Raw genomic sequence first — 13,358 nt, forward strand, 5'->3', positions numbered from 1 at the left:
TGTGATTCATCCACTTTGTCTGACATTAATTAGACACTATGATCCTGGACTGGTGTTTTCGGGGACTTTCCCTCTGTACTCGTCTTGTCAGCTTTATGCTGTGATGAATTAACACACAAATAATGTTCATCGTATTATTTATAGCATCAAGAAGCCGTAGTATCCCAATTAGGAGAACATACCTGGACCGCGTCATTACATAGTAGTATCACGGCTATATGGGCATGAAACATGTTGACACAATTTATTAATAAATGCTTAACAGTTTTATTAGAATGATAATAATCGGTGTGCAGAATTTTACTTTACTAAAGCATTAAAATCAAAAACAAAACTGGAGAACAAATGTTTATAAATTTGCAAATTTTGCCTTAGTTCAACTATTTCACTGTATATATCACCACACACACACCCCCACTCTCTCTCTCTCTCTCTCTCTCTCTCTGACACACTGTATGTTGCGCTGTCTAGAACAAATGGAAATTGTATACTAATTGGCACACACATAAACACACACACACACACACACACGCATTTACTTAAAATGTTTATAAACCCCACTTAATTTGTCAACATCAGAAAATGACTCATAGTAAATCATATATTACCTGACTGGCTCATAGCGAAACAACGTGATTAGCTATGCAGAACGGATTTATTTCCTGAATGCTCATTGTCACTGGAGAAGTATGAATGTGTGGATGCTACCAGTCTGTTTGGGAATTGTGCACTTTTTCCCTTTAAATCATGGTAAGTAGACTCGGTGGATATTACATTTTTAAATAGTTTTCCAACGACACGAGGCAACATTCATATCTGGTTTCTTTCGGTTGAAAAGGTTTGGTTACCAAGCTTGTGTGATTTTTGAAAATTTCATTCGGTTGAAAGAGATTTGTATCCTGACTTTCGTGGTTTTTGAAAGTGTGTACATTTCCGTAAACAATATCATACAAGCTTTGTCCAGACACGATTAAGGTACGCGATTTTTAACTTTACACGTGAAAAGACAGTGGGTTGTTTTGTTGTTTTATTTTTTATTCAGTGCCTTTAAGTTCTGAAAATGGCCACATCTCGCCATGAGGTGGAATTGAATTTGTTCATTTATATACGTGACATTGGCAATTTTAGAGATCCAATCACTCAACATTTATTGAAGTTAAAAGATGTAATGGTTATAAATTATTTTTTTCTTCTAAAACCAATAGAACCGAACTGTGTTGTGTCTTTTTCTTCTCTAAGATCGCACGTTTTAAAAAAAGGCGGCAAATGTTCCGTTAAGAATAAACTTCGATCTATTATTATTATTATTATTATTTCTCTTATAGGCAAACAATTGTTAAAAAAATGAATAATGCAAGTGTTATAAATTTGAAATTTTAAAGAGAGAAAGTTGACTTAAACGTATCCTTGAAAATCCAAGCAATTTATTTAGATATGATAAATAACAACTAACTATATATATATAGTCAATCATAAATCTGTCAGTCAGAAAAGTATTCATTTGAATCAGTACTATAAGACATATTAGTCCGCTTATATTTGTGTGTTGCAAGTGACTAATGACACGGTATTAGCTTATCAAGAAGTGACATAAAAGCGTCTTTACCATTAGCATCTTGATACAGCTTCCTTTTTCTGACCTGACCGGATATATTGGTTACATGGTTGTTGACAATTACCAGCCACTTTATTCAACTACTGCGTAACAACTTTATAACGAGAGTGTTGTGATCGAAAAAATGTATGTCAATACGAATAAAGGAACTCGTAATTATCACACGATTTACTAATTTTTCCACAGCAACCTTGTTTACTACATCGATTGTAAACAGTCAGGAAAGCAAAGGATTATCAAATGTGACAGCTGAAAAAATAAAAAACAAATATAAAAATGGGAACGTGTTAAAATGTGTATCAAATACGTCAGTAGTGTGCATTTAAAAAGGATCGAGGATAAGCGATGTCGTGTTATTCTATTTAGGAAGTCATCATCATTAAAATTTTAAAGGATTAAATGGCGGTATGATTCCACTTTATCGTTTTACAGACTATATAAAATGAAATAGCATTACGTACCTCCAACTGAAATACAAACAGGAACTGAAAGCAAACTAAACAAATGGGACAGATAAAAAAAAAATACTCAGTGGAAAACATCAACACACAAGACGTTGGTCAATTCTGAGGAAAAACAGATCGAAAAAACAAGAGTAATGTTTAAATGAAAATGCATGTAATTATTGACCTGATGCTTGATATGAGGATAAAGTAACCTTAAAAACCAGAAGCGAACGAAGATGAAGAATACCCAACGGTAAACTATTTAATTTTGCTGCCATGAACGTTTTATAAACGTTTTGCAGATATATCATACATCAGTATTTCTTATGAATGTTTCGAATGAACTGCAGACTTTAAAAGAATCATTTTCTAATTTTACGTTGAAAGTCTCACCCCTCCGCGCTGATGCGTTAGCGACTTACTTTAGCTTATAATACACAGTCCATCTTCTTTTGAATCTTTGCTAGCCAAGGTTCCGATATGTTAACTCTGTCTACACCTTGGCGGATCGATCAGATATGTCCGTGCTTGGTCATAGTGACATCTATTGGATTTCATGACTTTCCTCCTTTAGCACATAAAGCTAACAAACCCACAACGTCTTACAGCGGTACATTGTATATAGGCCGAAAACGGTTCTAGCAATTGACTTCAAAAGGATACTTTGTACATTTAACATGGAATGTATGTCTATCTACCAGATAGAAGCTATTACTTTTGTATTTGAGGGAAAGGGTGCGTTTTGTTCACAAGCGGATATGCAATGGAAAATTTCTTATGTATGAGTCAATTCGTGTTGCTTGATCTACTTGTAGATCATGTAGGAACTATGTTCAAAATTAAACAACTTTATTTTGATTGGCTATGGTGACTTGCCGTCGCATCCAATGAAATTCACAAACCCTTAAGCACTGAAATATATAACCAGTCCGCCAAAGTGTAGATTTGGTTAACATGTTTGAAGTTTGGCTAGCGAAAACGATTATTTTGGTGCATTAAATAACATGTTTGTTATATAGTTTCAGGAAGAGTTTTTCAAGCTCAGTCTCATGTGATATGGTCTGACGCGGAGGTAGAATGCAAACAGGCAAATGGAACACTTTACAAGCCTGACAAAGGATCATTTGATTTGCAGCTTTTTGAAAATCGGACGTTAGATGGGGATTCATGGGTAGCTGCAACTTATACCTTTGTCAGCGATCCTGAGACTAGTAAGCATGCTGGTACTATGTAAATAAAAAAATTCAAAAGCCATAGTAAGAAAACGCTTATAACTCTTAAGGAATACACGTGAAGAGAAGGAAGTGTGATTATATAGTATATTATTTGCTTAGTATAACAAACAGATCGTATAATTTGGAACTATTGTACAGGACTGACATGTCCGAGAAAGAGACAGAAACAGACAGACAGAAAGACATATATGCAGAACTGACAGGTGAGAGAGAGACAATACAATATTTTTTTTTAATTAATCACTACTACATTATACCTTTTAGTGTTTGTGACTACGATACTCTGACTCATATAGTTTAGCAAAAGATCATCGACTAATTATAGTGCATAGTGTCATGGGTAATGATGGAACAGTGCTTAGATTGACAGATTAGTACAAATGACAAATACACTATACATATAGTCATTTCATCAAACCAAATTTCAAGTGCAGTCAAATAATTACTAAAGCCATGAATACAATTATTGATTCGAGATGTTTCGTATATTTAAAATTGTTAAATATTGTGATCTATTTTTTCCAGTTTAAATCTTAACTATACACTAAACATATTGAAATGTTTATTATATCACCATTATAATTATTCATATAAAAATCGCTCCATCTCAATGACTCGCACATTCAACAGCATTGAAGTCAAGAACAAATTTTACACCATTCTAGCTTGAAATTAACGAGCATTCGACAAGATATATTTGGTAGATACAGCATATATAGCACCTGATATGCTAGAGGAAAACATCACTGCCGTTAAGAGGTAATGTATTTTGTCCTGTAGAATATATGTAATTTTTTAGAAACTGCTTGATATGTTTTCAAAAGGATAGATAAATGTGGATCGATTGTCTGTATTGATCTTGGGAATCGAAATTAATTTGTGGTATATAGGAAAGCAGGAATGAAATATGTGTCTGATAATACATAAAAGATGAAACTTACAATTTAAAAAGCTTGAGTTTATTGGTGAATTACCAAAAAGAAACCCGTGCAAAGGATAATTTAATTTATATCTCTCATTGCATGAAATCTTTCTGCCAATAAAGCAGCATAATTTGTACTACTGCTACGTTATTATTATTATTATTCTGTTTATTATTCTGTTTATTATTATTATTACTATTATTATTATTATTATTAGTAGTAGTAGTAGTAGTAGTAGTATATAAAATTTGCAGTCTACATTGAGAGTCTTAATATAATCCATTTTTAAAGTAGCTTTAATGTTGTTTGAATGGGAAATTTTCGAAAACAATATTAAGCATAAAAATCATCCCGTCTATCGATATGCATGTTTGCAATGTTATTTGGATGGAGAGATATTTTTATCTTTGTTTGCATATGTGTATGAACATGGAGTTCTTTTGTTTAACTTTTGTCCATGAATGTTGACTATAATAGTCATTTGTAAAGAATTTATTACATAGCGAACCTTTGTTCATGATTTTGGGTTGAAGTTTCAGGTATTATTTGTAAACATCCTAGCATGGCTATTAGACCGTAGAAGGCTCTCAAAAAAGAACGTGTTTACGAATGTGATGGGGAAACGACTCAAAATCTAGTTTCTTACTGTGTCTGAGTGTTTCATATAAGGTTTCCAAGCGACACAATTATTTATTCATAATTTAGCATCAGTCATGTGAAATCACGTTCAGTTGTGTTCAGATATCATATGGCATGAAGTATTTTATAAAAAAAATTATCATTCATTGCAAGGTTCACTTTGATATTTGGACTAAATCACTATAGTTTGTTATTGTCAGTTCTTTCAAAAACATTATGGATCGAATCATTTTGACACTTCAATGATATTGGTACTTTAGCACATTCAGTTATGGATTTCATTTAGAATACTCAGTACTACTGGACATTTGGTAGAACATTTAGGAGTACTAGGGTTTTCATTCACAACACTATAAGCTCCTTTACATCTTTGCATTATGTATTGGAGAAATGATTATTCGTTAACCTTTACTAAGGATGTTGATTTCAATTTTCCTGTAACATTTTTTTTTAAAAAATCATCGAGACGCAACAATCTATTTCATAGGTTTCAGAATGATAGAACCGGATGCCAGAGACAGATGCATTGCCTTTGAAATCGGACAAGATTGTACAGGGCATTACTGGCACAAAGCATGTAATGAAACATACAGCATAATTTGCGAATCGTACCCTGGTAAGAACATTCTTTTCAACCTCTTTTGACACGATAAGGTAAGGTCAATGATATACACTATGCACAAAGTAAATGCGTTTATCTGCATGAATACAAGTAAGAATATATAATGCCAGGATACAACAAGATAGCAGATTTCACCAAACCTGTAATGTTATAGGCACTCAATAACTTGTATTATTTCGCCACGTGGCTTTAAGTTACGCTAAAATCAATATTGGTGTTGACGGACTGTATTATCCGCCTCTTTGATTTCCTAAGGAAATTCATAAACAGCCTGCAGTTGATTAATTGTTCCTTCTAAAAACATTAGATATCTCCGCCCATTTGTTGGCTTATACATCTGCATAAGGGAATATTCGACTAGTCAAAGCGAAACTGTGCAGAGGTATATTGCATCATTTCAAAACTTGATCCTAATATTTGGACCAATAACGTATACTATATAGGAATATAAGATTGATATAAATGAAAACAAACAATTGACCGAAATACCCAAATTGTACAAACTTCACGTATGTATAATTACATATCACCGATTAATTGACATCTGTATGACAATAACATATTGCACTTATAAGCGGCATGAACACAAATTACCATCTTCTGTAGATCTGACAAGCGAAATGTAACAGCTTGACATTTGTATGTGATGGCTACACACACACACACACACACACACACACGCATACATACATACATACATACAGTTATCATTGTGTTCTTTAGCACCAGACCGTCAGTGGATACTGGGAAGAGACCTCACATGGGTAGCAGCAAGTGATCTGTGTCAAGGCAGAAGCTTGAAGCTGGCTACGATTATTACTAATACAAGACAATTGTTTGAACAGGGACAATGTGAACCTGGCTTTCATTGGACAGGTCGTGTCATAGAAGTAGCGTTTCAAAGTAATACGCGTATGTATTGTTTTTGCATTATACTGTTTGAATACGTATAGAAAATACGTTCAACGGTGACTAAATTTATTCATTTGTATAATTAATTGTATATTTTGTCCAGATATAGATACCTAACATATATTTGTTTCTACACTATACATTCTTAGAAATGGCAACTTATTATCTCGTCTGACAGACGAATCTTACATCAAAACTAATTTAAATTCATTTTGACCTTTTGATTTTTTGCTTACATATTTTCCATCGGAAGACAATTTCAAACAAAACCAAAATACCAGTATTATGTGCCTTACTAATTAATGAATCTTCTCATACAGACATGTATGACCTTCTTTTCTCTAATGTACATCGAACGTGCTGAACTTATGTCATCATATCGTACATTCTACTTAACAAAGCTGGTTTCTTGTTTTTTATTGGTTTGTTTGTTGGATTTTTTCGGGAGTGTGGGATGATACCTACACACATAATTACCCTCATCGTTTGTCTGATGTCTTTCTCGCTGCAGGTTCTTGAGAGGGTAGGAGTCTGAGGCTTAGCAGACGCTTACCAACTTTCTGTCCTTTTGTTGTTGTGCATGCTTTTTCGGGGGGTGGGGGGGGGGGCTCGAGATTGTTTACCTGTTTCCATTCTTTTGATAATGACTATCACTGACGTTTTCATTACTGTGTCAATATTTTATGCAAATCAATATGGCACGCAGACAGCTGACTCAAGCATTATAGTTTGTTGTTGAATACATACTAATATCTACATGGTTTCGTACACCGTACACCGTTTGCTACAACATTCCTCATGTAAACGTGTGAGAATAATATATATATGCTAGTAATAATGTGTGCAGTGTTGTGAATAGCTAGATAATACGAGTTTTATGTGGCATATTTATATATATATTTTGTAGACAGTAAGAGATGTAAATGACATATTGATAAGCTTTTATGTAGACAGTATTAGTTTTATTTGGTATATTGATAATATTTTATGTAGGCAACATGAGATTTATATGACAGACGGATATATTTTTATTTAGACATAAAAGTGATTTATTTAGTATATGGATGTATCGAAGCGGCTTTTCAAATAGCTTAGTCCTACATGCAAATGGCATTGAGCAAATGCTCAGATTTTCTGGAGGTTTTCTCAGTGCGTCTTAGAATATCAAGACACTTACGTCAGTATAAACACAAATAGTTCTAGTCAAAGGTGTGTCATTCAAAGGTACAACGTGCACATGCGCGTTAAACACCAGATCATTTGTATAATTTTCAATTGATTCCGTTTTGTTGATCTAACGAATCTTAAATGTCACAAATCCAACAATTAACGAATCCTTATTGTTATTTTAGAGCCAACAAACAGCCAAGGTGCTTGTGGTTTCCTTCAAAATCATATTGTATCGTTTGGGAATTGCTCGAGAATGATACGACCGCTGTGCATAACAGGTAAGGTTATACTTCCAATGTATGAACCTTTGTACTGGAAATCTGTCACATCTCCTCTTCATTATATCGACATGGTGTTATATCTAGTTAAGTAATAGTCCGTAGGAGTGCTCTGTAACGCTGTTCCAAGCTTGGTTCGGGCAAGAGTTTTCTTTAATGATAATCTTAGTGATTACGACAGTTCAAACTCATAAAATGAGCACTTTGTGGTTTTCTTGCCAATTTTTCAAACTGAAAAACAGGTAAAATTTCAATATACTCACCGTTATTTACAAAACAAAATTAATGGATATGGTTTGGTTTCTCCCGATCTGAGAGCAGAAAAAGCACGTAGGTTTTCGAACTTTAATGTGCTTTTCAAACAGTTTTACACATCACGATACAACTATCAGAAAGGAACAAAGCTGACGTATTAGTAGAGGCTTCCGTTGTTTGTGTGTAGGATACCTTGCAGGATAGTAGTTTTTATTTTGCACGGAATACTATACCACCATGAACTTGTTGTTCCAGGAATAAATCAATTCCCAAAACACACACACACACACACACATGCGAATCAGCACAACGGGCTCACTCACTGCAGCCTTCAAATATACCTCACTAGCTTTTGTCAACTAATTATGTAATTTGTGAAATGATGGTTAATACCTCATCTCTTTACCTTCAGTTGCCACTATTTAAACTACTCAAGAGATAGTTCTACATCGGCTCCAGTTATTACAGTAATTTACAGTTTATACATACTACATGTAATGAAAATATACTGAAAGTGGTGTTATTAATTTTATTAAGATGACAAAATTGTGTTTTCTCTAAACACGGCCGTGTCAGCAGGTATGGGGGTAGGGTTCAGCTTGATTAAAATGAGATCTCAATTTCGCATAGTCACAGTGGTGAGCTAATTTTAGATCACATGCGCTTGTATCATTGATTACAATTTAATGTCAGTCATACATATATTATAAATAATATGCTTTATGCATGCACATTACTGTGAATTAAATTGTAAACAACAACACGAGCCCCTTTGCATTAGATTGCGACGTGTCAGGTATGTCAACATTGTGTAATACATGTACACATTTCATCAACGGGGTAAGGTTTCCTGAGGCACCTTACCTAGAATACAGGACGGGCACTATCTAAAATTAGATGGGCCCAGTACGTCGGGCTTTCGGATTTTTGAGTACTGAATATACTCGTGTTTGTATACATACATACATACATACATACATACATACATATATATACACACATACATACATACATACATACATACATGGTTTAACTGATGTGTGTTAATGGTGAATTGCATTAGTTGTTGAGTATATCGACCTGTGGTTCATATAAACATTTTTTATCAGCCAACTCGTCGCAAAGATTCGATGTAGTCGTTATGCAAATATGCATTTCTAGTATATATTAAGTTTCATTTTCATCAGAGGAGGCTATTTCAGGTACAAATTCTCTGCAAAACGACAATAGAACTAGCACACATTTCAATGGTGAATTATATTCATCCTCCACAGAATCATATTGGATAACACAAATTACATCCACACACAGCGTAATAACAAGGACACCTAGCAACGGAAGCCACACAACATACAGCCTTTCTTATGGATTTAGTGTCGGAAACTTTTCTTCTTTATCGACAGATACGCCGATGGAAAAGGATATAGGCTCAATTTCCTTCCAGGACGAAACGTTATATTGGTCTGGTAAAGTTTAAGCGTTCATCCCACTCCACACAGTCTCATCGCCACGCACACATTTCAAGTTTTCTTGTATGCAGAAGTCCTTTTGAAACGATATTAGTGCTTAGTTTATGTGTAGAAGACTATTTTCGTTATAACAGCATTCAACGTATGTGCATCCAAAAGACAGCATTTGTTGGGCAATCAAATCCGTCTGTCAAAGTTATATGTTTAGGTACTTTTTGAGGTAGAACTATTCCTAGTTTTTAATAATGTCATTAAGATATTTCTTCAGCTCATTCGTGGTCACTGAATTATCAGAAAAATTAGAATACCTGATAGGTTCCATTAGTTTTGTTATGCTAGCCTAGTACCAACCAATGTCTGATAATCAGTTATTGGTCTTATTACACGTTGACATTACATATCACATGTATGACTTCAACGAAAAAGAAATCGCTGAAAATGTTTTAAATTAAACCCTCATCAGATAGCATCTGACTATTGTCCAAACCATTGAAAGACGTACGATGATGATTATTTTACTATCTAAAATGTCAGTAGATGTTTCGATTTAACGTGTATTTTCCGAATTAATTGATGTGCATTGATCACCTGTCCATAAACTATTAATTATGCAATATGTAGTTCCAAATTGCGTACGTCAAGCCAGCGACAGTTAGTGATATGTTATCACGATGCATCTTAAGTAAATAGTTAGCATTTTGTCTACGTAATTGCAATTCCTCTAAACTTGGCAAATCATACACCAATATGATACCTCGCAAATCACGAACAGTAATATATAGTTTCTTTTTAATTTTGTTAATTGAATTAATCCACATAAAATTATGAAACAACTTAATAACTTAAAATACTCATATTCATTAACGTAAAGGTAAGGATGGAAGTAGATGATTTATTTTCTATAATGCTCAAAAATGCATAACCATACATGGAGATTCAAGGGTAGCTGAAAGTAACACCTCAAGCAAATCAGAACTTCTTGGTTTCTTCTTAGGGTCACAAATCAACGAAACTTTATTGTATTAATGGCAATGCATTATATAGTGTTGTTTAGCCATCGGGTTGATCATAAATAAAATAAAATTGCTAATGCAGGTTATGATAGGTGCAGTAAGTAGGCTACACAAGACATATGAAAAAAATTCAAACAAAGCTAAATATTTCTGTAGTTTCAAACTTGACCTTGTATGTAAACTAATACATAAATTTGCAATATACACAAAGCTGATCGAAAAATAAAAGACATAATAACCGCGTAATAACCTCAACAACAAAAGCAAATACTTTAATTCTGATGTACATTTTATAAATGTCTTCTAATGATCACGTTAAGTTAACTGTCGTTCAAGAATGTTGATCTTGTTAGAAAACGCATCTAGTAATTTATAATCGCTTGAGATCGAGACACTGCATATTGTTAATTTAAAATCAGGAAAATGGCTTAAAATAATAATCATATTCGCGTATATACGTGTTTACCATTTTATGTTAAATAATACGGTCTGTTTCATTTATATATATATATATATATATATATATATATATATATATATATATATATAAGAGAGAGACTGATTTGGTCCATTATCTAATTCTCAAACTCATCCTGAGTTATATTCCAATGGAGAATTGACATAAAAGTCTAATGTACAATATTAAATCAGTATACATGCTACATTATAACGTAATGTGTACTTTGTAAAATTATTCATGCTAAAAATTAATTTACAAAAAGTACTGGTCCAAATGCTGTCAAATCTGTTACAAAATTAATTAAATGTCTTCATATGTACCAATCAATAATATTTGCACGACTCTTTTTCAAAATAATGTCTGCTTGTGTAAATCTTACTTTTATTTTAAACTGATCTGTAACATTTACATGATTTTTATTGGCTGTTGCAAATATTTTTCTACAACATAAGTTCTTCATTGTTTGAATAGACAAAATATATATCGATGCTATTTGTGAAACTGCCATGAGACCGAACATGGTAGTCCTGAACGAAAATCAGACATCTTTTTTTAATATTGTCTTCATTATTACTGGGAATTTTGACCATGTGGATAGATGTTTACATTTCGTTTCAGCATCGATGAATCCGAATACAATATGGAATATGTACAATATTGCGTCTTTTTCAGACACTAGCGTAATTATTGGTGCTGTTCTTGGAGGCATTGTGTTTATATTTCTCATTGTTCTTCTTGCAATGCTTTTGAGGAAGAGACTGACACAGGGGTGAGTATATACCCCAGCGAATAATACAATTTATATCAATGTAAAACCATCATGTTATTATTAATATATATATATATATATATATATATATATATATATATATATATATATATATATATAATCTATGCACATGAAGACGAAGTATGCAAATTTTTGTAGACAACGTTTCTGAGCACATTTATTCTCATCACCACAATATAAAATTGAGAAGATTTATCCAATTAGAGATTACTAGATTAAAACTTAACGTGCAACATACCAATATATCCGTTATGATAAAATTACTTCAAGAAAGTAAATTACTTTAAAGCTATATCATTTCTTATACGATTCAGTTCTGTACAAGTTCGAAACACATTTACTTAATTATATTGATTTCTTTAGAAATGCGAGTATAAACGCAGCAAAAGAGATGAACCCCAAAACGTTGAGACTGACAAAAACACAGAATACATGGCATTCTATAGATGATCCCGGTATGGTCGTATTACAACATGGACCTGCTAAGGCAAGAAATGTTTCTGACACAAGTAATCCTGAAGGATTGAATGGTGATCTCTTGGAAGACATATCAAAGACTAATAATTCAATTAATTTTCCTACGGGCTTCAAAGTTGATGATAATAATTATAGACAAATTGAAAAGAAAAACATAACCCCAAATAGGTATGACAGCATTCATCTTGATGACGATAGTTACGATCATTTAGAAATTGAAAAGAAAACTGGAAGTGGAAATGTACCCATACATGTTTATGATAAAGCTAACTTCAATCTCAGACACGGAAGCGTAATTCAAGGCAGCATTGCTTGTGGCACAACTGGTGAATGTAATATACGTGTGGATAAACATGACGGAGAATACGACAAAGCTAACCACAGACTCTTTGTAGATTATAACACTACCAACGTCATAGCAAGTGAAAAGGACACAACTTCTTATCATGTGTGAGAATTTTCCTTTAGTTCCCATCACATAAAAAATCCAGCATGTACATTTTATTTTTAAAGAACGATGCGGTTTAATAAAATACCAGGTCAAATGGTACATAAATGCAAGAATGTGAAATTTTAACAAAATGTATCTCTAATTTAAATTTTAAATCGTGAATGCTCATAGTTATCACCCCATACTATATATATATATATATATATATATATATATATATACGAAATCTTTGGTACATCACAAGAAGTATACAAATTTAATTAAAACAAAAGAAGGCTTGGCAAGTTTCGTCCTAACGAATATATCTATGTAACGACTGAGATGAAAATGAAACAAATATACATTATACTGATAAACTGTATATAATACCACATACAAATGTACATATTTGCTTTTGCAACGGAATATTAACTACGGGACCCTGTCATTTAGGTATGGAGTGAATGTTTCATATCCCTGCTCCTTGTGCTCGCAACAAAATTGTGTTATGCAACTATTGGATGGTCCGGAGAAGAGAGAGAGAGAGAGAGAGAGAGAGAGAGAGAGAGATTGTTGTTGTGATTGAATATCGGATTATTGTTATGGCCAATTATCAGATGCTAG

At 33.2% G+C, this 13,358-nt stretch overlaps 1 protein-coding gene across 2 annotated transcripts; it reads left to right on the forward strand.

Moving 5' to 3' along the window:
- Positions 1–645: 645 nt before the first annotated feature.
- Positions 646–12,917, forward strand: LOC149792177 (uncharacterized). 2 transcript variants are annotated; one of them, XM_089969364.1, is made up of 8 exons: positions 646–750; positions 3,081–3,272; positions 5,346–5,474; positions 6,204–6,392; positions 7,745–7,840; positions 9,499–9,561; positions 11,710–11,806; positions 12,191–12,917. In XM_089969364.1, exons 1-8 carry the CDS (start codon positions 690–692, stop codon positions 12,756–12,758), a joined length of 1,395 nt encoding a protein of 464 aa, XP_089825490.1. In that variant the 5' UTR covers positions 646–689; the 3' UTR covers positions 12,759–12,917. The 2 variants fall into 2 exon arrangements, with proteins under 2 accessions (XP_089825490.1, XP_089825491.1); XM_089969365.1 differs by lacking the exon at positions 6,204–6,392.
- Positions 12,918–13,358: the final 441 nt, after the last annotated feature.

Source organism: Sinohyriopsis cumingii, chromosome 9 (genome assembly GCF_028554795.1).
Source record: "Sinohyriopsis cumingii isolate HCF-2022 chromosome 9, ASM2855479v2, whole genome shotgun sequence".
NCBI lineage: Eukaryota > Metazoa > Mollusca > Bivalvia > Unionida > Unionidae > Sinohyriopsis > Sinohyriopsis cumingii.